Consider the following 26,368-nt stretch of genomic DNA (forward strand, 5'->3'; position numbering starts at 1 on the left):
CAATGGAGGAGTGAAAAATAGGGTACATGCATGCTTACAGCTTTCCCCAGCCATTGGGAAGATTCATTCATTTATTTGAGTACGGAAACTTAAAAAGATTCAACACTTGTCTGGTTTCCCTAGTGAATGAAATCGTTAATAGAAAATTCGGCTAAAACGGAACAGATAATTCTGTGCCCAGAAATGCAATCTGAAAATTCTTAGCCCAGAAGGGGAAATTTTGCTAACAAACGAAAAGTTGGATCAATCTTGAAAGGTAGATATTTCTTTTTCTGCAAAGCATTACAGCAAGACAAGATTTGATTGATTGATTGATTGAAGAAGCCTCAAAGTAACAGACTTTTTTTTTTTTTTTTTTCTCTCCCCCCACCCCTTCCTTCCCCATATTCGTCCAATATTTTCCTACCACAATCAAAATTAAAATTAAATTAAAATCCCCGCCCACCCGGCCCATCATTTTGCAGAGCTACCGAATTTAACAGTAACAACAGAAGAAGAAACTAATCAAGAAGAAGAAAAATTTGGAGGTGGAGGTAGGAGTTGGTGAGGCTGATGAACCTGACCGTGGTGATTGACCGCCACCGGGGCTCTTTGCGTGATGAACGGGTGGCGCAGCAATTGGGCGGCGGTCCACCTCTTTGATGGATCTCTCTGCAAACAGCAGGCGATGAAATCACGAAACTCCCGCGACGCCGTGGATGGCGCCTCCGGAGGCTGAGACATACAGATTGCGCACATGAGGCTGGCCCAATCCCCTTGCCGCCCCACCGCGAACGGGAATCTCCCCAAATAGAACTCCAGAATGCTAACCCCAAAGCTCCAAATATCTCCGGCGTAGCCGTCGTACTTGCCGTGATTGAGATCGGTATTGATTCTCTCCGGACTCATATACGCAATCGTCCCCACCGACGAATTACACGGATCCATGGTCTGCTCCAAGATTTTCGAGACTCCGAAATCCGCAATCTTGATTTGTTTGCTGGAGTTGACTAACAGATTCGAAGGTTTGATATCTCTATGAACAATCCTCCGTTTGTGGAGGTAGAAGAGGCCGGAGAGGATCTGACGACAGATGTCGGAAAGAGAGGGCTCGTGACGGATTGGCGTTCCTTCGAGAGAGCCGCCGTCCATGTACTCGAGCAGGACCTGAATCTCGCCGGCATGATCGAACAAGTCGTGGCACTTGACGACGTTAGGGTTATCCACGTCGCGGAGGATCTCGATTTCCCGGCGGATCTGGCGCCGTACGGCCTCCTCGTGGGTGCCGTATATCACCTTCAGCGCGTACAACCTCGCCGTGGGGCGGTGGACGACTTTGTACACCGTGCCGCCGGCTCCACTGCCGATCCGGTTGATCCGCTCGAGCTCCGACAAAGCCATCGGTCCAGTCCCGCCGAAATGGAGCTGACTCGAAGAAGACGACGGCGCCGAGCTCGGAGGGAGAGGGAGAGGCACGGCCAGAGACATGTCCCGTTGAGGGAGGGGCAGCGTGAGGTCCGGCCGCCGCCGCTGTCGCTGGCGGCTCGGCGCGGCGGCTGGCGGTGGTTGATTTCCCCTCATTTCTTCTTCCTTCTCCTATTATTAATTCTAACGAGAATAGAGTTCGTAGCTCGTACCCACAACAACAACGACAAATACAAAAAGCACTCCGATTTACAGAGAGTTCGGCAACCTCGGAATCAAATTGACGACACGGAAAGGCGCAAAGGCATTCGAGACGACTCGGTAAGAGCAATTGGCAATGGAATCTGACGACGGAAGAAGCGGTGAGAGAAAGAGAGAAGAAGGTTCCTGGAAGAAGAAAGGAAGGGAAGGAAGGATGGAGGTGATTTCTGAGAAACCTAAGGAGGAGGAGGAGGAGGAGGAGACAGCGAGAGAATGAGAGAGAGAGAGAGAGGGAATGGGGATTTGAAAGGCGCTATAAGTACACGCGCAGTTGAGGCGCGTGGGTTGCGTGGTCCAGTCAGATGGGCCCTTCCCTGCCCTCATTGCGCGTGCCGATTCCAACTGCGCGTGAGCGTGTCTGGCTGGCTGGCTGGCTGGCTACTTGTGGATATTATTTGTGGAAAAACCTATTAAATGCAGCCACCACTTCTCTCCTTTAATATTTTGTACGGCTCTTCTGCTATTTTAATTATTTTTAACTAATTTTATTGAGTGATTAAATAATTTTAAAAAATACGATATATTTTTTATAAAATTATTTAAATACTAAAATAAAATACATTTATATATTAATAATTCAGAATGAAATTACCTTTAATTTATGATTCAACTAAATGCATACATAACCCCTCCACATAAGTCACTGCACCTATTTAAAATATTACAAAGTCATGAGTTCAATTTTACTTCTATATAAAAATTCGTAATCTATTGTGTTTCCTCCCAAAAGGTCCAGTCCCTAAGCTTCAATTCGCAGTGAATTTGCCTTTGCCTGTTCATCTAAAGTTATAGAATAGATATAAGACTGTAAATTAATTTTTTTTTTTTAAACTTTTCACATTACAAATAAAAAAAAAAGAATAAGCATAGAGAGAACACCAATAGATGATGAGATGCGTACCACATTGAAATCATCTTGTCACACTACTCGCTACTCAATAAAGGGGGGGTTCAATTAACAAAAATAAAGACAACTACAGAGGACAGACAGTCCACAAGCTGCTCCTTCATTTTAACTTTATTGTACTGTGGAAAGTTGAAAAAAAAAAAAAAAAAAAAGAAAGAAAGAAAAATTTGCACATAAATAGTCAACATGACTCATATACCAATATAAACGCTCTTAACAAATGTGAACGCATTTTGGGTCGAGTAAAAAAAGTCTTTAAAAAGCATTTTTGGATTTTACTCTTCCATGGTTGAATTTGTCCATCCACAGCCACAGGTCAGCTCTCCATAAACAAACAACCAGACAAACAAAAAAATCAATGTCTGGCTTGTAGTAGTAATAGTAGTAGTAGTAGTAGTCGTCTACGCTTGGCTTTTGGCCCCTTCCAACTCCAACATGATGTTCTTAATTTCTTGGCATCTTCCTCCTTCAACAGAACAGAGGCACCCATATATGCACGCCTTCTAGAATACACTGTCATATATGACCACTTGCAAATGGAGAACCAAACCAATAAGTAAAAAGGGGATACAAAATTGTGCTAAAACAACATTCTTCTTCTTCTTCTTCTTCTTCTTCTTCTTCTTCTTCTTGGAGAGCTGAATATGGCTGAATATTATACCATCTGACTTGAATCTTGATGATCTAATGAAGAGAAAGAATTACAGAAATGACTTCTTCCTACCATTTGTTCATTTCAAGTCCCAGGCTAATTCTTTCTACCATTTCTACCAGCCCCTATCCTTCTTGCATCCTCTCTTTCACCAGGAAAACAGTCTCATTTCTTTGAAATGAGAACTGCCTTCGTCACCCTTGAACATCACAGCTTCATAAATTAAAGAACACAAAAGCAATAACATAAACTTGTTTGTGAACGCTGATTCCACTATCGAAAATGTTCACATCTTCCTTTATTCTATGTTAAAGTTGAACTAACGTACGTATCAAATGAGGCAAGAGAGCCTAGTGAAGAAGGAAAACAGTAAAGGAGCTGTATGACGATGAACTTCAATTGAACTAATAGCAGTCAGCCATTGCAACTGAAGAAAGTTAAAATCATGCAGATACATATAATGTTTTCATTTCAGCAAATGCGATTAAATGATCAAAATAGAAATATACATATTGAAGGGAGACTTACTATTTAAAGTGTCGTCCTTATTTATTTATAACTCTCAGTCTCAGGTGCCAACATAGGGTCCACGGGTGGAGACAGGTGGACCATAAGAGTATCTCCATTCTCCACAAGCCAAGCATCTCTCTGCCCCGATGCTGTTGCTTAAGGTACAAAACTTGCATGACCAGCCGTTGGACTTCACCCCCTGACCACCATGCTTTTGCATTCCACAGGCTTCACATACTAGTGCCAATGGCTGCAATAACATGAATGCACATTAGCACTAGTCCCCCAAAACATGTATTATGTAGATACGGAAGTCCATAAATTTCATGATGCATATCCCTTGTCCATAATTTTGCAATCAACTAAACCAGATTGAATGCAACTTCCAATTGCAAGGAATTTCTAAATCATATGCCACTTCAACTCTTGGACATTCAGTCTTAGCATGGCTGCAACTTCAAATAAGTACAACTATAAAGCAAAAGGCAATTGAGTGGTTAATTCACCGAGCACAGGTGCATCACAAATATATCAGTTTCCTAGTACAATAGAAACTATGGAGGATACAACCCAGAGGCTAACAGAAAAATAAGAGCAAAGAAATTCTAATAATGGTAGATCCACTAGCCTGAAAGGAACACCTCTTAGTTTACTAGGACGAAAGTTTTCCCTGAGTAAAAAAATAAAAATACATAAACCTTTATAACACAACTAGGTTAGGAATAAATTTGTTTATCCAAAAAAAAAAAAAAAAAGTTAGGAACAAATCTAAGCATGTGCGCCCATTCACTAACTGTTCATGACTGCCCACAAATTTCAGAACTAAAAACCACTCCACACTGGATGGATGTGCCATGGCCACTAATTGACCACAAGAAGAATCAACTAACTCATGGAAAGTTCAAATTTTGATAAAAAAAACTCACTACACTCAAATAATGGATGAATGGTGTGGTACGAAGTAGCAGCAGCAGGTCATTCATGTACATTAAGAGAAGCCAAATCAAATGCCCTTAATTTTCCCCATAGCATTAATAATAAACCACCCATATAAGACCATGGGAGGGGTTGATACTGCTTTGCAAGTATAGCACTATTCTCGAGTTCCAATTTCAAACACCCATTGGATTTCAAATTATGCTGAAGCATAATGACATTCATGTCAATTAGGAAAAAGCAGGGTTTAAACATTGATCAACTTCATTCAGTTCCCTGTAGAATCACCAGTTAATTGCTATAAAATACCATGAGACAGCATGATGCTACTGCTTTAACAAGTAGACTATCACACTCAAGTTCTATCTTTGAACCTAGTGAGGCATAGGGACGTCACAGGGAAGAAAGGTTCAGCTGGTTCCCAAATCGCAACTGTGATGAGAAAGTATAGATATTATAAGCTATAGGTTAAGCATGTTAAATTGCGCAAATATCTAATTATTCTTTTCTAACTTTCTGAAGAGGCTGCAATCTGCTATTGGGCAGTAATTGAAAACCTACTAAATAAATCAATATTCTATTAATGCAGTTCCGATATGACCTCTCTGCTTATCATAGATACATGATAGTCACCTTTCTGACAAAAAAGTATTTAGATGTGCAGATATAAGGTATGCATGAAAAATTGATTTGATACATATACCAATAATTGGGTATTTATCTGTTGACCTTGTAACACCACAAGTCCTTCCTCAAAAATCTAGCTGAAGTTAACTCTTGGGTTCAAGCAACCTAGTAATATAACCAGAACCTCCTTAGCAAACTACCAATGTGGGATTCGGTCGTGACAAATTCCCCTCCTCCAATTCGTGGTCTCCTCATGAAGCTAGATGTGGTATTAGGTCATGACAAATCTTCTCTATGAAGTTAGCTCTTGGCTTCATAAAACCAAGTAATATAACCCAAGACTTCCTTAAGAAACTACTGACGTGGTATTAAGTTGTGACAGATTTTCTCTATTCAAATATGAAGGAAAAATGCATCAGTAGCACAACAAAAATTATTTTAGTGGTTAAGCTTTTGAAAAAGGATTTCATCAACTGCAATTGTCAAGTCAGAAATCAGGCACATTACAGAAGAAGAAAGAGAGAATATAAAGGAAAAGTAGAAACTTTACTTGATTTAGTAATGTACAGGAACTGCACTGCCACATTGTGCTACTAACTGTTGCTTCTGGACTAGTTATGGACCTAATATCCGATGCTTGAGCAGATCTGTCTTCTGGAAATGCAGAGCTTTCAGAAGGTCCCTCACTGTTGGAAGATTTGGAACCGCACCACACCTCATCAAGTAATCTCCTTTCCGCAGCCATCGCAGCCGCTTGTATTGGGCTGAGAGCAGACATGATGGAGCTATCACCACCAATATGCCTGGGCCCAGACGGCAACAAAGCTCCACGCCGTGCTCTACTTTCTGCAGCAGCCAGAGCATTCTGACGTAGTAATGGCAGAGGTGGTTGACGGGAAAATCCACCCAAACGTCTCCCAGGAAGATCAAAGCCTCTTCCAGTGCCCGTAATCCCTTTAGCCATCAGTTCCTCACATTCCTTAAGAAAAACAGGGAGGTTCACTCAAGTTAGGAACTTACTAGGTGGCAGGGGGTTGGGGGGGGAGGGGGGGAGAGAGAGTCACATTGGTGAAAAGCTAAAAAAAAGAGAAAAAACAGCAATGAAAGAGAAAAGGGGAAAATGTGAACAAGTTAAGACATAAACACATACAACCAATTTTTATGAAAAAGGAATCAAGATTAACGAAAAATCTCTTGAAAAGAGAAACTTGTGAAGGCTTCATCCAAGAATACCAAGATTAGCAAAACAATAACCCTCACCTTTTAGAGTACAAAAACATATCAAGCCTTAATCCCCTTAAGTTGGGCCAGTTACATAACTTCTAGCTCACCAGGCATTTCTGTCCTTGGCCATATCTTATGTAAGGCCCTTATATGATGCCTAATAGTCTGACACTCAAGTTTTTCTTGGTCTTCCTCCACCTCTTTTGCAACCAAAAATAAGGAATGAATGGGAAAAATTCAAAGTTTGGTGTTAAAGGTACTGCAGTGTTTTTAAATAGGAACACAAGATAATATTCTCCTTTACTCCTAAGTAAGTTCAACTGGTTACCAACCCAAAAAAAAAAAAGTTCAACTGGTCAATGTCCAACCTCTACTGAGTGAAGCAACTAGCAGAAAAGAACAGAAAATAGCAACTGATTAGTTTTATTAGTAAGCTACTTTCCTTTCATTTTAGTAGTTGAGATTCTTAACATTAAATTGATTACCCAAGCTAAAGTATTGAAAAGATTGTGAAGAGAAGTTATCTTGACACTGAAGCTCTACAATCGTTCAATATGCTAGCGCATGTAAAATCAATGAAACAACCACCTATATAATTAGAGGTTACTGTTAGCTTGCATATCCACAAGTGATATTGGAGAATGCTCCACATCTGATACAGATGTGTGCTTGTTAGGTCAGATAAGTTATCAAGCGCTATTTTCACGCTATAATAACAGAACATGTGAATTATATGGGATTCTGCTATGCCTTTAATTACAATATGCATTAGCCGTCAGACCTATCTGTTCAATCAGAGCTACATCAACAGCAGACAAAAGCCATCCCTCAAAGGTTTTGTAGAGACAATTAAAGAAAAATATACCTGGGTATAAAGTTGCAATGCTTTGACAACTCAAAGCTTTTCCTTTCCAACCATGGGATTGGAGGGCATATATATTACATTTTGAATAACAAGGCCAACATGTTAAAAAAGTATCTGATGCTCCACAAAAAAATTGGAAAAAAAATATCATATATAGAATCACAACCAATCATCAGCAGAAATATTTTTCCTCTGGAGTCTGGACAATGTATTAATTATGGATGCTACACAGCTCTTGACAGGTTGAATGAGCTCAAGCACATGAGTTTCCTCTCCCTAGACCTAAGACTGAAATGAGATGGGTGAATGCATATGCATTACTTCTTTGACCAACACACTTATTTCAAGATTTTCACACCTTTAACAGTTGGTAAATATTTGTCAAGTGCGGAAATATTACAAATTGATTAGGATTAGGATTTTCTAATTCCTTTCTAATAGAATTGATCCTACAGTTCTTTTATCCCCTAAAGAATTGTATCTACACTATTTTTAACTAGTAAACTAGCAAAGACCAGAAAAGTCTCCACATGGCTGCAATTTTCAAGGCCATACTTTAAACAGAGATGGTCATATGCTTCATTTTACAGGAGTGAACTACCAGATGTTCATCAATTTCAAGTTTTAAGTTTTCATGCAATGCCCAAAATGCCCATTCTCAGAATAGTGCCATGAAAAAGAGTAGTGATCTGGTTTCCAGATGAGGAAAAGTTAAAGCAAAAACAAAAATAAAATTATAAATAATACTATCAAGTATGAAACGTTAATAATACCTTTCTGATTTCATCTAAAAGGTTGTAGAATTGAGTGTTGTGAGGTGCATGATCATTGTGGCAGAGCTCATGAAGCATGGTATCAAGAATTTGATTGTAAGGTAAGAAATTCAACTCATTGTTTGGCATCCTTAGCCTGAGCTTAACCTCTGTGCCTCCTCCTATATTGAGCCCTAAAAGTGAAGGGTTTGTTGGGCTGCAAATTCAGATCATGTGTAAGAAAAATAGAATAGCATTGGGACAAAATAATGGAGTTAAGAGGCAATAAGAACAATCCATACCAAAACTCAGAAAGGATCTTGACTTTCCATTTACGTTTACGCATTATAGGTTGAACTTGTTTTGCTATATTTTGAAGAATTTCCCTTGCCTCACCTTCTCGATGCTTACTGAGAGTCTTGATTTCCCAGACCTTGTTAAGATCATTGAGATCCATATGAATGCTGAACCTAGAAAAGCGTGATCTGTTAAGCATAGTCAGCCAAAAGTAATTTGGTAATGTCAGAGAAAGAGCCTTTAAACAAAATAAAAAGTTGAATTTAAACTCATGTTGCATACTAAAGGGCATTAAGTTTGTTAAAATCAAGATCCCGTGAAATCAATGGAGGGGTCTTTAACATCGGATCATAGGAGGGATCAAGGATTGTAAGATCTTAGTAGAAGAGGAATATAGGTCCTACAATTTTATACAATATGCTATATACTTAAATATAGAATATGATAACATACTTTATATGGTATATCAGTAAGTATGTAATATGCTATATGCTTAAAAGTATGTAATGGATAAGATTTGATTATAGAAACAAAAAATAGAAAATTCTTAATTGATGGCAATGAAGATGAATAAAAAATAACAATAGCAATAGTTTGGGATCTACTGTGTTAATTTTGTCAAAATAGCAATATTTGTATGAAAAGCTTGTGTTTGAACTACCTGATGGGTGCAAGCAGGTGCCCTGAGAAATGTCCCACTTCATGAGGCTAACATGAGGAAAGAACCCATTCATGTTGGGTAGGACACGACCGTGTCCAAAAGTGGGGGAGACACCTACGAATTATTTCTTCTCCATAAAGAATAGAGGCCAAAAAAAGTTACATCTTTGTTGCAAGAAATGCCAAAATAAAACATCCTTTTCACTCCTAGTATAGCTCAAATTTACGCTATCAAAATAACCAAAGATTGCAAGCATCTTGCACTTTTCTAAGCCTTTAGCTCATAATCTTTATTCATCTATCTGATAAGCTCCAAGTGAATGTGCATCCCCAACAAAGAAGTTATGCACTCTCATTTGGCAAATTTCATTATTTGTTATCTTGTAATCCTCTAAAGAATGGAGCCAGCAATGGAATGAATTCAAAGCCTTGTTCTTTGTAAGGGCATGAACTTGATGGTCATATTTTTATGGAAAGATATGTAGCTCCACCTGAATTCAATTGTCAATATCGGTGTTTGCCAAATGTTGTGTTCCTAACCATCATGAGTAAGGCATCTTCATCATCCAACAACATGTTCCCAATATTTATTATGTGTGAACTGCCTAACAGTATAAGTGCTGGGGTGTGAAGTCAAATGCACTCCCCAATAATCACAAGAATAACTAAACCTATAAAAATAATGAAACTACTAACAATAGCAGTATTTTTGTATTTCTGTTTAGTTGTTGTTTAGTATTTAGCTTGTAGTTTTACATTTGTTTTACTTGATAAACAAATAATGGCATTCTTGTAATTAGGTGATGTATTAGTTTTAGGTATTTAATGGCTGAGATCCATGAATAAGAGATCGAGCAAGCATTTTACACCTTTTGTCTCTTTAGCCTCTCTGTTCTAACATTGTATCAGAGCGCCTCCATTGTTTCCGCTGTCTTTTTTGTTTCCGATAGCTTGAGTCCTTCTCGCCGTTTTTCTCCCAACGATTTTCTTGTTCCTTTTCCGATTAGATCTTGTTGTTCTAACTGTCGATATCTTCTTCTCCAAGTAATCTTGTTGCTTTGTTTCGATTCATTCAAAATCGAAACCCTAGTTCGCCGATTCATTTCCTATTTGTTTCAATTTGCTCAAGATCAAAGCCCTAGTTCATCAATCCGTTCGATATCGCTTCAATCTGTTTGATCTCGCTTTGTTCGATTTCATTCAAAATCAAAACCCTAACTCATAGATCTGTTCGATGTAGCTACTGTTTGGACAGATTCGGCTTTCAATCGGTTTTCTGATCGTCCAAACTTTTTCATATTCGATTTGATCTGATCCGTTCTTCGAGCTTCTTATATGGCTGCGATGGCGCCTAGTTCTTCTTCTTCGTTGATGAGTATCATTGTTGTTGATGACGGATCGAGTTCGTATTTTCTTCACCACTTAGATAGCCCTGGGCTTATGCTGGTTTCTCAGCCACTGACCTGAGATAATTACGCCTCTTGGAGTCGGGCTATGACGATTGCCTTATCCGTGAAAAACAAGTTAGGTTTCGTCAACGGTGCCATCCCGCGACCTACAAGTGATATCTTTCTTGTTAATGCCTAGATAAAGAATAATAATATGATGATACCCTGGATTCTTAATTTTGTTTCGAAAGAAATTTCTGCCAGTGTCATATATTATGATTCTATGTATGACACGTGAATTGATGAATCTAAACCAAGGACAATTATCTGTTAGTGCTTATTTTATAAAACTCAAGACTATATGGGATGAACTTGCTAATTTTAGGCCTACTTGTAGTTGTGGACATTGCACTTGTGGTGGTGTTAGGGCTTTGGTTGATCACTATCAGATGGAATATTCTATGTCGTTTCTTATGGGGTTGAATGAGTCGTTTTCTCAAGTTAGGGGTCAATTATTGTTAATGGATCCCTTTCCTCCAATCAATAAGGTGTTTGTCCTAATATCACAAGAGGAGAATCAAAGGAGTGTTATAGGACGTGTCACTAATTCTGCTATGTTTCATGTCAAACATGAGGTGAATAAATCTGGTCATAATAAATCCCAAAAGAAGAAGAGATCGATATGCACACATTGTGGATATCATGGTCATACCATAGAAAAATGCTATAAATTGCATGGTTATCCTCTTGGTTATAAGATGAAACAGAGGAATGCTCCTAATCACTACAACATTAATAATGCTCCTAATCAAGTGAATGTTGCTATTATGGGCTAGGAATCTGAAAATTCTTCTGGCAGTCCAGTTGTTGGGGATTTTGTGCAAACCTTAAATCCCAATCAATATCAACAATTGCTGAGTATGTCGAACACCCATTTTGGGTCACCAAAGCTGAAAGCAGAACCTGTTATTTCACAAGAACGGACCTCAGGTGGTTGCTTTTCTATATCAGTGAGTCCAATTCTTAATAACCCTAGGTATTGGATAATAGACTCAGGAGCTACTAGCCATGTATGTTTTAACAAGGTTGTTGTCCATTCCTTGAGACCTATTACTGATACATATATCACGTTGCCTGATCATTCTCGGATACTTGTGCAGTCTATAGGGATTGTCAGGCTTAGTTAGTTTTTGGTGCTTGAAAATGTGTTGTTTGTGCCACAATTCAAATTTAATTTGCTGTCAGTAAGTGCTCTAGTAGAAGGGAATACTATGAGCTTTCGTTTTTCTTCTCATTCATGTATTGTTAGGATGTACATCTTTTGAAGATGATTGGTAGGGGTAGACTTCTTGAAGGTCTTTATGTGATTGATGCTGATATTGATTTGTTGACAAACAAATGTTATAAATCTGCCACTGTGGCACATGTTGTAAGTAGAAACACTTGGCACACTAAACTTGGACATGTTTCTTTTGACAAGTTGGAAAAACTGAAAAATGTGTTACATTTTGGAAATAGTGGTGATGATTCTCATTGTTCGGTTTGCCCTTTAGCTAAGCAAAAGAGACTTCCTTTTGTTTCTCATAATCATATCTCTCAAACTGCTTTTGATCTTGTTCATTATGACACTTGGGGGCCATATCATATTCCTACACATGCGGGTTATAGATATTTCTTGACTTTGGTTGATGATTGCACACGTTTCACTTGGGTATTTTTAATGAGACATAAATATGAGGCTAGAGACATCATTCCCAAGTTTTTCAATATGGTGGAGACTCAATTTAATGCTAAGGTGAAGATGTTTAGGTCTGATAATGCACCTGAGTTGAGGTTTCAAGATTACTTTGAATCTAAGGGCGTCTTACATCAGTTTTCTTGTGTTCAAAGGCCTGAACAAAACTCAATCGTTGAACGCAAACATCAGCACCTCCTTAATGTAGCTAGGGCATTGATGTTTTAATCTAGAGTGCTTATCCAATTTTGGGGTGAGTGCATTCTCACTGCTACCTTTTTAACCAATCGGACTCCTACTCTAGTATTAAATCAACAGTCTCCTTTTCAGATTCTTTATCATACACCAATTGATTATAGTTGTCTTAGAGTGTTTGGTTGTCTTTGCTATGCATCCACATTTTTATCTCAAAGGAATAAATTTTCCCCTAGAGCTTCTACTTGTGTTTTCCTCGGATATTCTCCTGGCATGAAAGGTTATAGGCTATATGATATGGCTACCAAGCATTTCTTTGTCTCTCGTGATGTTATTTTTCATGAGAATACTTTTCCCTTTCATAGTATTGTCTCTTCTCATGATTTGGTGGATCTTTTTCCTGATTTGGCCATTCCTTATTCTCAACATCAACCCATTTCTTCTCCTGCTGATTATGTTCCAGATGAGGGTTGTGTTACTGATTCTGTACCAGCTAAGGATTGTGTTGCTGATTCTGTTTCGGTTTCTCCTTGTAATCCTCTTCCTTCTCGTAGATCAACTAGGGTCTTAAGGCCTCCTTCTTATCTTCAAGATTTCCATTGCAACTTGTTATCCTAGACTTTTTTGCCTTCTACAAAATCTTTATATCCTCTAGATCATTTTGTTTCTTACTCAAATTTATCCCATGCTCATAAACATTTACTTCTTAATATTTCATCTACCTTTGACTCTTAATTCATAGTTCTGAAAGGCGCAAGGCGCAGCGAGGCGCAAAGGGTCCTGAAGCCTGAGGCATGAGGCACACGAGGCGAGGCGCGCCTTTTCGAAGCGAGGCGCACCTTTTAGAAAAAAAAAACTCAAAATCTTGTAAAATCATAAAAAACTATCAAATTATCAATAATAACACATGTATATCATTAATGATCCATTATCTTCAAATTCTAAACTAACATCATCAAAGTTGATTCATTCATCATGCAAATTCTAAACTATAAACATCATCAAAGTTCAAACTTAAAGTCTCAAACTCAAACAAGTACCAATCATCATGCAAAGTTCTAAACAAATATATAAACACTACAAGTCCACAATCAATAAAGAAGTTTTAATCAATCATCATTAAGGAGATCATCAACATCAACGTCAATATCTTCATCATCCCCTTCAATCACCCCTTCATCTTCTTCTTCCTGTCCCAATTCTTCTCCCTCTTCCAAGTCTTCATCATCTTCGGTCTCTATCTCACTTTCTTCCTCATCTTCAATCACTTGAGTTACTTGCCGCTTGTCATGTACCTAGGAGTATAGAAGGGTCAATGTTGTAATAGGAATATAATATAGGGGATAATCTTGTAAAAGGTTTATAATAACTGTTAGGATATATTGTTAGCAAGTGTTAGGTTGTTAGAAGGCAATGACGCCTATATAAGGCTGCTGTTAGGAGTTTGTTGGCATGCTTGAATTGAATGAAAGAAACTCTAATTCTCTCCCTAACATTTCTCTCCATTCTCCCTCAAGTTCCTTCCCTTTTCTCTCAATATCTCTCCCTCTTTCTACTGATTTTCCCCCTCTACAATTCTAATTTCTTCTCCCAATTCCTATCACAACCCTAACTAACCCTAGGGTTGTGACAATTGGTATCAGAGCAGTCAATCCTTGGTTGTGATTTCAATCAATTCTAGGTTGTGACTAGCAATTCTTATCCGAAACTCAAAGGCCAGGCGAGCTAGGCTAATTTCCGGCAGTCTGCGTTCAAATTTGCAATCAAAACAAGAAGCGTTGTTGCAGTCGAACAAGGAAGGAGAAGCAAAGCCGTGATTGAGACTTCAATTCAAGTGAATTCCAAAGTTCCGATTAATTCCAGTAAGTGGTTCCGGTGATTTTCGGCTAAGGATCTGGAAGTTTTGTTATCAATGCGTAAGATCCAGATTGTTAAGGCATGCGATTGAGGCTAGTCCAGATTCTTGAACGATTGATGATCAACGGCAATTGCGATCATAGGCGAACAATTGGCCGACTTGGAGTGTTGGACGGTGATTGGATGTGGAATCAGGACTCAGCGGAATTGAAGATGTTGACGAACGGCAACGAATTTTAATAAGTCTTGCTCGGAATTGGCGTGCGAAGGAGAGGCCGACGGTGATACCGAGTTGAATTTGAAGTCCAAATCAGAGTAGCGCAACAGGTATTGGAAGCTGAGGTACAAGCGATCACGGCTTGTGGTCTGGAAGAGTTGTTCGACTTTTCTTGGAAGCGAGCAGAAGGTTGATGCTCAGCCGCAAATTGCAGTAAGTTTGTTCGAAGTGGATGGGCGAAGTAATTTCAACAGATTTGGGAGCCAATTCATAGATTACTGCAGCTATCGATTCTCAATTCTAGAGAATTCCATTGGTTGCATCATAATTGATCAAAGGAGACGAACAACCCAGGTGATTCTGAATCGGAAGGTGTCACAGAGCGGGCGATTTGTAAGGGGTTGAGCTGAGCCAATTATATCACAAGAAGTTGCAAAGTCCAGCGATCGTGGCGGCAAAACAAGCCAGGCAGCTTTGGCGATACCGAATTTTTGATAACCTCTCATTTGAATTTGAAGGTGAAAAGGAGCGAGCGAATCTCGAAGGCCAATCGAAAACGTGTTTCAGCGACTCCTAGAGCAATTCCTAGCCTTCGGTTTATTCTTCTGGTGCAATTCCAACAATTCCAGAGAGTTAGGCATTTGAGACAAAGAAGCAACAAGGAAATTTCTGAGTAAATCTCGGAATTGATTCCGACGCAAGAGGAGGTGTGTGTCGGCTGATAATTAAAGGTGACGTGGCCAAATTGGTTCTAATCTGTTTCTAAAGGGATCAAAGACTGTCTCACAGTAGCGACAGAAGCAGCAGACTTCATCTGCTGCAGTCGTGATTCAGGTTTTTTTTCTGCCATGACAAGCAAAGCCTGCATGAGACCATGGGAGCCTAACTGGCAGTAGCAGGATGCTGCATTTTCAGCTGTTTCCTTAACATAGAGCAGCCGAAGAAGGAATACAACTACAAGTTTCTAGCAGAATTCTTTGACAACCCGAGAAGGAATGTTGCAGATGATCATTCCGAAAATTCTAACCAAAAAATGATGGATTCCGACAACTTTTCAGTAGGAGTGAATTCCAGTAAGCTAAAAGAAGATGATGTTGCTGATGTGGAGGAGAAAACTGTTGACAGTGAGCTTCAGAAAAATTCCAATGAACGAGACGAAGATGTGGCAACATTGCCGACAGGGGCAGATGGTTTAATTGCTAAGGAACCTCTTGAATCCCTTGAGGGAATTGAGGCACAAACTATTGAAAAACCTTTCCCTAATGGCGATGACTTGCTGTCGGGGGTGACTGATGGGGTTGACTATGTGCCCCAATCCAAGGCTGGAGATGATACTAACGATTTGGATTTTTTTGGCAGTATTGGAGAATTGGACTTGGGAAAAGATAGCTTCCCTTATTGTCATTCTGGAGGATCTATTAATTTGGGTTATGGAGAACATCCTCATGGGGAACAACCATCTCAAACTCTATTCATAAGAAACATAGACAACAATGTTGAGGACTATAAGCTTCAGTCTGCTATTCAAGCACTCAGATTTGAATCTGAAGCCACTGAGATCAATCTGGTTGCCCCTATTGAAGTGCTGGTCCAAGTTATGCTGGTGACAATTCTTGGAATCCTAAGAATAAAGAAGAAAAAGCCTAGAAGGAGAAAAAGGGAAAAAGAGATTGAACAGAAAATGAAGGTAGGAGTGGGATGAAGAAAGAGCAGCTAAATGATAATAAGTTTCTTGGGGACAAGAAACATTTTAAGGCAGAGGGAATTGTCATGTATCTAAGAGTACAGGATGGTCAATGTTGTAATAGGAATATAATAAAGGGGATAATCTTGTAATAGGTTTATAAGAACTGTTAGGATATATTGTTAGCAAGTGGTTAGGTTGTTAGAAGGCAATGACACCTATATAAGGCTGCTGTTAGGAGTTTGTTGGCATGCTTGAATTGAATGAAAGAAACTCTAATTCTCTCCCTAACATTTCTCTCCATTCTCCCTCAAGTTCCTTCCCTTTTCTCTCAATATCTCTCCCTCTTTCTACTGATTTTCCCCCTCTACAATTCTGATTTCTTCTCCCAATTCCTATCACAACCCTAACTAACCCTAGGGTTGTGACACCGCTTTGAAGTCGAACTTGAACCCGATTGTGATTGAGTTTGTTTAATACATTGGGTAGATACATTGGGTCTTTTCCTACTTTGAGGCAGCTCCTCATCATCATCATCATACCATTCACCAAATTGAAAATCATCATCTAACGGTGCCATATTTCGCTCATCCTTGTTATTCTTCTTCTTTTGCATGTACTCTCCAATCTCTTGTTTTACTGATGGAGGACATTTTGGACAAGCTTTAGTACTCTCCACAATCAATAAACACTACAAGTCCACAATCAAGAAAATGTTTTCATTTTGAAAAATGTTATTTTTCTAAGTCTGGAAGATTAATGCATTATAAGGAGACATATAAGAAAAAAATTTCATTTTGAAAAACTATCTCCCGGTATTTTGATAGCTAATATTCATTGTTGTTAAAATAATTTTTAATGAATTTTTCAAAAAATAGTAGATATGTATTTTGGGGGTGATAAAATTGTTAAATCCTGAGTTTGTACTAAAACCAAAATTCTATTTTCTTATTGTTATGCATTTTGATTTTTTAGATATTTTTATTGAATCCAAATGGGGGGTACTTTCTTATTTACATTTAGGTATTAAAGTAAATGGAAGGTAAAGTATAAATAAAAGAAAATGTGGACATTTACTTTAAATATGTAAATATGTTGTACATGTTGTAATGTATACATGCTGGAACTGAGAAGAAGGGAGGAATTGGGCTGCCTAGAAATTAATTAAAACCTAGGTTTCATGAGGCGCGCCTCTCACCTCGGCGCCTCACTGAAATTGCCTCACCTCGGCCCAGGCTAGGCGCTGAACTGGCGCCTAGGCGCCTTTAACAACTATACCTCAATTCTATCATCAAGTCGTGCCCTATGCGCATTGGAGGGATGCTATGAAAGTAGAATTGGAGGCTATGCATATGAACCATACCTGGACGGTTAGTTCATTGCCTCATGATAAGCATGCTATTGGGTGCAAATGGGTGTATAAAATCAAATATAGATCTGATGGTACTATTGAGAGATATAAAGTACGTCTTGTGGCAAAGGGATACACACAACAAGAAGGGTTAGATTTTTTTGATACATTTTCTCCCGTTGCCAAATTAGTTACTGTTAAGGTGTTGTTGGCTTTAGCAACAGTTCATAAGTGGCCCCTTATTCAACTAGATGTTAATAATGCCTTCCTTAATGGGAATCTTTTTGAGAAGTGTATATGGATCTTCCTCTTGGTTATAGCCCTAAAGTTGATGCTCCACCTAAGGGGAAGCGTTTGATATGTCGGCTTCATAAGTCTATCTATGGGCTTAAACAGGCTTCTAGGCAATGGTTTTCTAAATTCTCATCTGCCCTTATTGAATATGGATTTCTTCAATCAAAATCTGACTATTCCTTATTTACCAAAGGTGTTGGGTCTTCCTTTGTGGCCTTACTTGTCTATGTTGATGATATAATCACCACGGGTTCCGATGTTGTTGCCATAGCCTCTCTCAAGTCTTTTCTTCATAGTAAGTTCAAACTTAAGGATTTAGGCCGGTTAAGGTACTTTCTTGGTCTTGAGATTGCCCGGTCTACTAAGGGTATCTTTTCTCCCAGCGGCATTATGCCTTACAGCTGCTTGAAAACACAGATTTCATGTCTAGTAAACCAGCTGCTGTTCCCATGATTTCTAATATCCAGTTAAGTTCAAATGAGGGTCCTTTACTTGAGGATATGTCTGCCTATCGGCAGCTTATTAGGAGACTTCTATACTTAAACCATTTCTTGGCCAGACATTACATTTGCTGTCCATAAGCTTAGTCAATATGTTTCTTAGCCCAGGAAGCCTCATCTTGATGCTGTTCATCATTTGTTGCGATACATTAAAGCCTCTCTGGGGAAGGGTCTTTTTTTTTTTCTGTTGTTTCTTCCTTACAGCTTCGCGCATTTTCTGATGCTGATTGGGCATCTTGCTTGGACACTCGAAGATCTGTTACTAGTTTTTGTGTCTTTCTTGGTGACTCGTTAATCTCTTGGAAGGCTTAGAAGCAGTCCACTATGTCTCGGTCTTCTGCTGAAGCTGAGTATTGTGCTCTTGCTTCTACTGTTAGTGAGATTGTTTGGTTACACTAGCTTTTATCTGATTTTCAGCTCTCTACGGTAACTCCTTCTCTCTTGTTTTGTGATAATCAGGCTGCGGTTTATATAGCTTCTAATCCAGTTTTTCATGAACGCACCAAGCATATTGAATTGGATTGTCATTTCATTTGGGACAAGTTGCAGGCTGGATTATTCAAGCTTCTGCCTATTAGATCAGCCCATCAACTTGCTGATCTCTTTACAAAGCCGTTGCCCGCTTATCAAATGCAGTATTTGTTGTCCAAGATGGCTGTGCTTGATGTTCACAGTCAATCTTGAGGGGGAGTATTAACTATAGCAGTATTTTTGTATTTTTGTATTTCTGTTTAGTTGTTGTTTAGTATTTAGCTTGTAGTTTTACATTTGTTTTACTTGATAAACAAATAATGGCATTCTTGTAATTAGGTGATGTATTAGTTTTAGGTATTTAATGGCTGAGATCCATGAATAAGAGATCAAGGAAGCATTTTACACCTTTTGTCTCTTTAGCCTCTCTGTTCTAACAGAAACTAACACTATAAGAATAATTGAACTCTCACACAAGTAGCAATGAAAAATGTGTAGGACCCAAACCCTCTAAAACATTCAAAGGTTGGGTTGAATTGAATTAATTGTCATGCAAGAACTAACGCTTTATTTAGGATGGAGGGGAAGAAAAGAAAAAGAAAAGCATGAATTCAAAAGGGGAGAGAGGCACTCATTCTCTTGTTTTGCTAATCTAGGGGAAAGGAGGTAATTTTCCTTCCTCCTTTTTCAGTAGAGCAATTATAAAAGGGCATTCCGGCAGAAGTTCAAAAACACCATTTAAATTAAATTTATAATTATTTTCTAAAAGATAAAAAATTGAGGATATACTTGATTTAAGAAAATATTTAAATACCAAGTACATCAGTTCCTCTTGTTTCCAAACCCTTCATTCACTTCCATTCCCAAAACAGGATGAACGTAGAGCTATTAACTATTTGTTCCAGATCTTGTCATTCTCTCCAAACCCGTCAACCCATTGCTGTAAATGAAGAACAGCACTGACAAATATTATCAGAGTCATACGAAACAGAGTTGAATGATATTAACATTGGTCTTAAAAATAATAATAATTAACTCCCACGTCTCTCATATCCACACAACTAAGATTCCTATCATAATTTCCCATGGGAAGTGACCTTCCCAATTCTTCATTCCTAGACCAAGATATTTATCCAATTTGAGTTCAAGTTTTGATGTGCTATACAAATTTGACTCTGCAATCATGATATCATAACCTGGACAATCTAATTTTCCAGCTACCCAAAAATCAGTAGGGTAAGAACAAATTACAGCAATCGCTCAAACAGAACTAGGAAATTCAAGGTAGATTAAATGTTTGTGAACATAAAGGATACACAAATACAAAAAAAATAGATGTTAGAAACAAAATAAAAAGGGAGAACTAGGGGTAGTACCTGAAGATAATCCAATCAGATACACAGATCGAAGCATACGGCACAGCAACAAACAATCGGATACTTTAAGACGTTTCGATTCAATCTAGAGAGAAAGGGAGAGAGAATCAATGCTTCGTCCTGTTTTAATTACGTGGTGGTCATCGACGCACCGTTACCGGTAAGGTGTTTGTTTCGCGGCTACGAAAGTTTCTTTTTCTGCAAGAAAGGATTTTGACATTCGTTTTCCTTTCCCAGATGGTCGTATGAATATGAGAACAGCCCACAAGACCGAATCTTCTAGAAACTACGGGAAAACGAGAAAGTTATGATTTTTCTTCTTCCAATAATGCTTGTTTAGTACATGCCTACCTTTAATTGTATTTAATTTTATTCCTACTTTTTAAACATTAAAAGAGTTCACATTTAAATCCAAGAGACGCTTTTTAATGGTTTGCTGAGTAATTATTAAACAAAGGGCAGACATATGATTGTGCATAGAAAGTGTAATAATCGCCCATTGCAATTGAAAAACCCAAAACCTACTGTAATAATTTAAATTATGTTAATATTAGCGAAATCAAAATGAGTAAATAGAAGACCACTCAAAATTTGAGTGGTTTTAGGCAAATGAAGTCTTAAGAAAAATGGTGGTATAAAGTTGGCCAAGTTCTTTCTAATTCCTCTAAGTTCTATAATGACAAAGTGGCCTCGAGTCAACTTTCTACCATTTTAACCTGAACTTAAAAGAGAAATAGAAGGTTGAGATAATGGTCAGGCCTCTGTGGCTAAACGAGAACAGCCCAAGAGAAACACTCGAGAGTCGGGTCAACAAATCTCACAAGAACAAGGGCTGAGAGTGTTAGGTTGACCTAAGTGAGTGAATCAGATGCTGAAGGACACCATTATTCACTGATCAAGACCATTATACCCAACATTACCCAAAGTTAAGAGACTATCCATTAAGATTCTCCCTCATTCAAACTTAATTTCCCACCAAAAACATACTGCCCTTCTCTCTACTCTCCCATCAACTTTCTGCAATCCCATATCATGAAGAGTTTTTGTTGTCTTGTAAAAAATCAGAGAGTTTAGAAAAGCATACCTTTTGTTGAGAAGAACACTGATAATGGGGAAACCCATCTTTCCATTATTCACCCCAGTACTAGCTTTCTCGATGATTTTCGCATTCATCAGCTCGTCGGACAGAGCAAAGTCTCAGCAAAGTAGTAACAATCACTTCTCATTCATATTTCCAGACTCTTTTACCTCTTCTTCATCTTCTTCTTCTTCTTCTTGATTTGAAAGTGAGCCTTGGGGCTACGGCTGGAGCCTCGTGCACTTGGTTCTTCTTTGTTTCTGTTGTTGTTGTTTTGATTTGATTTCATGGGGACCTTGCATTACAGGTCCAAGTTATCTCCAGTTCGTCTTCAACGCCACGCGGTTGCCTTCGGAAGATTACTACGACTACATAATCGTCGGCGGTGGCACCGCCGGCTGCCCCCTGGCCGCCACTCTGTCGAAGTTTTTCCGGGTGCTGGTTATCGAACGCGGCGGGGTGCCTTACGGGCAGCCGAACTTGATGACCCAAGACGGCTTTGTCGCCGCTCTCACGGAGGTGGATGCCTACAACTCCCCGGCGCAGCCATTCACCTCCGAAGACGGCGTCCGCAACGCCCGCGGCCGTGTTCTCGGCGGCAGCAGTGCCATCAACGCCGGGTTCTACAGCCGAGCCGATCAAGAGTTCTTCGCCAAATCCGGCGTGAATTGGAACCTAAAGGTGGTGAACCAGTCCTACGAATGGATCGAGAACGCCATGGTGTTCCGTCCGGAGCTAAAGAACTGGCAGTCGACTGTCCGAGACGCGATGCTGGAAGCGGGAATCGATCCTTATAATGGGTTCACTCTGGATCATTATTTGGGCACCAAGGTTGGCGGCACAACCTTCGACCCCGCCGGGCTCCGCCACAGCGCCGCCGACCTCCTCAGCTACGCGAATCCTTCGAATATTCGAGTGGCTGTGTATGCAAGCGTGGAGAGGATTCTATTGGCACCTTCTGGGCTCAAACAATCGGCAATTGGAGTGCTTTATCGCGACCAGATTGGGCATTTCCACCACGCGATGGTGCGGGAGAAGGGCGAAGTTTTGATCTGCGCCGGCGCGCTCGGCAGCCCGCAGCTTCTGCTTCTGAGCGGCATTGGCCCGAGACCCTACCTTTCGTCATGGGGCATTCCGGCGTTTCATCACTCGCCTTATGTTGGGCAGTTCATATTTGATAATCCCAGAACTGGCATTTCAATTGTGCCTCCAACCCCATTGGAGCATTCTCTCATACAGGTGGTGGGAATTACAAACTCGGGTGCTTACATCGAAGCAGCCTCCAATGTCGTACCTTTCGCATCTCCGCCGCAGTCTCTCACTGTGGCCACCGTCATGGTGAAGATCGCCGGCCCGCTCTCGGCCGGTTTGCTCCGGTTGGCCTCGACGGATGTTCGCGCTAACCCAATTGTGCGGTTCAACTACTTCAGCCACCGGGGAGATTTGGAGCGGTGCGTTAAGGGGTCGCGCAAGATTGGGGAGGTGTTGAGGAGCCGATCGATGGAGGAATTCAAGCTGCGGGATTGGTTCGGGAACCGAGATTTCAGATATGTGGGGCCGGGATTGCCGGTCGATCAGGCAAACGATGTGGTGATGGGAGAGTTCTGCCGGCGAACGGTGAGGACGATCTGGCACTACCACGGCGGGTGCGTTGTTGGGAAGGTGGTGGATCGGCGGTTCAAGGTGATTGGGATGGATGGGCTCCGAGTGGTGGACGGTTCCACCTTCTCTGTGTCCCCGGGAACCAATCCTCAGGCGACGGTTTTGATGCTTGGACGGTAAGTGTTTGTTGAAATGACGGAGAAGAAGATCGGCTCTGTACAAGAGGGAAAACTTACTCTTAACTTGCTTGCGTTGTTTTTGGCAGGTACATGGGAATGAAGATAATCAGAGAGAGAATGAGATAGTAACTGTTAGCTTATGTGTTACCGTGCTGTTATAGTTTCATATCTAAACTCTCAAAGATGAAAACAAAAAATAAGATGTGAATGTATGAAAGCCCTATTCTGGTCCCCCAGAGAACATCATTTTCAGAAGATATGCCCAATGAGAGGTGAATATATTTGATTCATAATACAGCCCATGATCATATCCCCCTGTAGGAAAAAGAAACCAAGACAAGGATTGTTAGATTTTTGGGTAAAGAATTGGGTTCATTAGAGTGATGTTGTCTCCCTTCAGAAGGCAAGGGAAGCCTGTGGCCTACCCGAAGGTTTTCTGGTCTTCTTTATATTTACTTCCCAAGCATCATCCAGAACCAAATTCATGTACTCGTCAAATCCCTACCCTACACAAACAAGACAGACAGCCAATAAAAGAGAACAAAGTTTTTATGCCTGATTAAGCAAAATGAAGATTGGAATTAATGCAGACTGAGCTAGCCGAGAGGCTAGTGCCACGAGTTGGGAGTGAGAGAGTAACATACCACAGGACGCTGATATGGGCCCCTGACTTTTACGGGGGCAGAGAACAACTGAAGCAGCCCCAAAGAGGTTGGAGATAAAATCTTAGCAAAGTGACAGCCAACTGAGAGTTGAGTGACTCTGTACATTGACCCGCCTAACCGCTTACAGATGACATAGGAGAGGATCCCACGGAATCTGGATGTTGTTGGAAGAGGGTTCTAAAATGCCCAACGACAAAGCTGGACCCCAGATGAAACAATCATCCCAGCACAGACCCTTGCCGACATCTCTAACTGAAGTGAGATAACTTCCAATTTCGCAAAAACATTTTATTCCAGAGACCAGCCATCATATTACCACCAAGTGGTATAAAGAAGTCACTATATATCTATCATCCAAGCATATACCTCCTGCTAATACCACCAGCCGAAGTAGGAGAAATCTCCACCGAGTAAAGCACTTCTGTGCACACTAAAGGCCTGTAGGAAATGATCTGCCCCCATCTATGTTTTCTCACCACCAACTATACCTTGAAGGCAAGTGACGAGAACAACTAAATTGAATTCATCAGACTCCTGGGCTTGCAACTACCTAAAACTAATTTGACTGCTATATGTTGAAACCTCAGAGTCCTTTCGCCACTAACAAATAAGAATTGACCTAACCAATTGCATAAAAAATAATCACCTAGGACAACAAAACTTTAGTAGTGTAACTAAAGGCCCATGGAGGAATGTAGGTAATGTGATTTGTCCCATTAAGGTGTGAATGTACAACATTTATCTTTCCTAACTACATCAGAGCATAACCCATCAGGATAAATGGAGAATTGAACAAACTCCTAACTAGTACATTTGCCATTGAGCCATTTTTCAAAGTAACAAACAGGTCAAAGGCATGAAAAAGGAAAAGAGTGAAGAAGCAGAGAGTAGAGCATAGGCATGGAAAACATACAATAATGCGGCCTTCAATCCTCAAGTCCTTCTGCTCGAAAAGCCAGATCTGGCTACGAGATTCGTGTCACAATTAACGCCGAAACAATGAGAATCGAAAAAACCGCAATGGAAGCTAAGGGATGGGAGATTGGGAGCAGAAAATCATAATACAATTGAAAAGTGAAGAACTTACACTTTGAAGAAACCTGAAAATGAGAGAGAGAGAGAGAACAGGTTGAGTCATGATCCTGTGGACTTTGGCAGATGCCATGGCCACGCTTTACCTGAGCAACAGAGTCGCCTTCTCGATAACCGTCGGCGATCAATGGACTGGTCTCAACAAGGGCGGAGTCTAGAAAATTTGTCAACGAGGACTAAATTTATTAAAGAAAAAAATAAAAAATAATATAAATATATAAATATATTAAAAATTAATATAATTTATTCAATATCTTACGATAATTCTTTGCTTAAAATTGAATTATCATAATTTATAACTTTAATTTATAAATTAATTTTTTTATAACTAAATCAGTTGAGTTTAGATAAAAATCCAACCTAACATAAATAAAGGCCTATTAAAAATTTTAGACTAGTATAAACTTCAATGAGTGGCTGGCCAAAGCCATTGGGCCTATTCTGGCTCAACCCCTAGGTCTCAATCTATTTTTCATGATACAATTTAACAAAACGCTAACCTCGTCGGGGTGCTTTCTTCAATGGGAAGATTGGTTGAATCATCAAAAATGGGTAACAACTGAATTCAAGAATGCCCATTTTAATCGACCAAACATTCTTCATACCATTGTAATATGATCAATATTACCTTCCCAATGTTGTAATATTATTTTCCTACCGTTGTAACATTAGGGTTCTTGTGGACCGATTGGTTTTGATTTCTCACATTGCTATAACTAAATCAACCAAAATGTTAGATCCAAATTTCTCAACCATGTAATATTAGGGTTTTTGGGCACCAAGGACACTAGTGATCCCATCATATATTGTGATTAACGGATAGAGTTATAATTGAACCAAGTCGAGTTGAGTTTGATCTCAAAGCCAGTTTATAATCTCAAACTCACTCGTACTTGAGATTGGATTTGTCAAAATTTGTTATTTTGGTTAAGTCTAATTTGTTATTTTATTTTATTATATATACATATATTATATTATATTATATTAAATGATTAAATTGATATATATATATATAATAATTTAAGCATATTCAATTTAATTATATTATTATAATAATTTAAAATTTAATAACTTTATCTTAAATAATATATTTATAAATGAGATTATTCACAATTGGTTTGCAAACTTCCAATCAAGTCTATTACTATTTAAAAGTCTCTAATCAAATATATTCGCAAGTTTTAACGAGTCGAGTTTTGCTGAGCTTAACTTTTATTCGTTTACAAATTAAGTTTTAAAATTAGCCTCAAGTTCGACTCATTTACCTTAACAACTAATTTGAACGAGTTTTTATCAAGTCAAATAACGAGTCGTTCGCAAATAGTTTAGCTCATTTGCAACCTTATAAACGGAGCATCGCATCAATCACATATGATATACCAGACTATTTAAATTCTACCATGTATGATGAGGTTATTGAAATATCTTCTTATAATGAGATTGTAAACATAGGCTGCTGAGCTGAATCAAATTAAATTTTTACATGTTATTATTTTCTTTGTTTATTTTTATTAATAATATTTGAATTAAAATCATTCATTTTATATACTTGGATATATAACGCTTATCTGTAATACTTTTAATGCTAC

At 39.2% G+C, this 26,368-nt stretch overlaps 3 protein-coding genes across 19 annotated transcripts; 1 reads left to right on the top strand and 2 right to left on the bottom strand.

Annotated features, from left to right (window-relative positions):
- Positions 1-238: 238 nt before the first annotated feature.
- On the bottom strand, positions 239-1,890 carry LOC127793937 (mitogen-activated protein kinase kinase 5-like). The gene has a single exon (XM_052324755.1). The coding sequence runs from the start codon at positions 1,558-1,560 to the stop codon at positions 505-507; it is 1,056 nt and encodes a 351-aa protein (XP_052180715.1). The 5' UTR covers positions 1,561-1,890; the 3' UTR covers positions 239-504.
- A 742-nt stretch (positions 1,891-2,632) lies between these two features.
- LOC127793935 (DNA-dependent metalloprotease WSS1-like) lies at positions 2,633-24,919 on the bottom strand. Of its 17 annotated transcripts, none has more exons than XM_052324743.1 (7): positions 24,775-24,919; positions 24,601-24,648; positions 20,164-20,449; positions 8,441-8,623; positions 8,160-8,355; positions 5,848-6,276; positions 3,608-3,984 (listed from the first exon to the last, which is right to left on the bottom strand). In XM_052324743.1, the coding sequence occupies exons 4-7, from the start codon at positions 8,593-8,595 to the stop codon at positions 3,793-3,795; spliced, it is 972 nt and encodes a 323-aa protein (XP_052180703.1). In that variant the 5' UTR covers positions 8,596-8,623; positions 20,164-20,449; positions 24,601-24,648; positions 24,775-24,919; the 3' UTR covers positions 3,608-3,792. The 17 variants fall into 17 exon arrangements, with proteins under 17 accessions (XP_052180699.1, XP_052180698.1, XP_052180700.1 ...); XM_052324744.1 differs by having other exon boundaries at positions 24,601-24,652; positions 24,775-24,916; XM_052324752.1 differs by lacking the exons at positions 24,601-24,648; positions 24,775-24,919 and adding exons at positions 9,097-9,223; positions 21,248-21,461 and having other exon boundaries at positions 20,164-20,248.
- On the top strand, positions 21,443-23,240 carry LOC127794850 ((R)-mandelonitrile lyase-like; the record flags this gene model as incomplete). The annotated part of the gene is made up of 2 exons (XM_052326106.1): positions 21,443-23,019; positions 23,109-23,240. Coding segments are annotated over 2 exons (1,617 nt in total), but the record flags the coding sequence as incomplete, so codon positions are not given.
- Positions 24,920-26,368: the final 1,449 nt, after the last annotated feature.

The sequence above is a fragment of the Diospyros lotus genome, chromosome 2 (assembly GCF_014633365.1).
Source record: "Diospyros lotus cultivar Yz01 chromosome 2, ASM1463336v1, whole genome shotgun sequence".
Classification (NCBI taxonomy): domain Eukaryota; kingdom Viridiplantae; phylum Streptophyta; class Magnoliopsida; order Ericales; family Ebenaceae; genus Diospyros; species Diospyros lotus.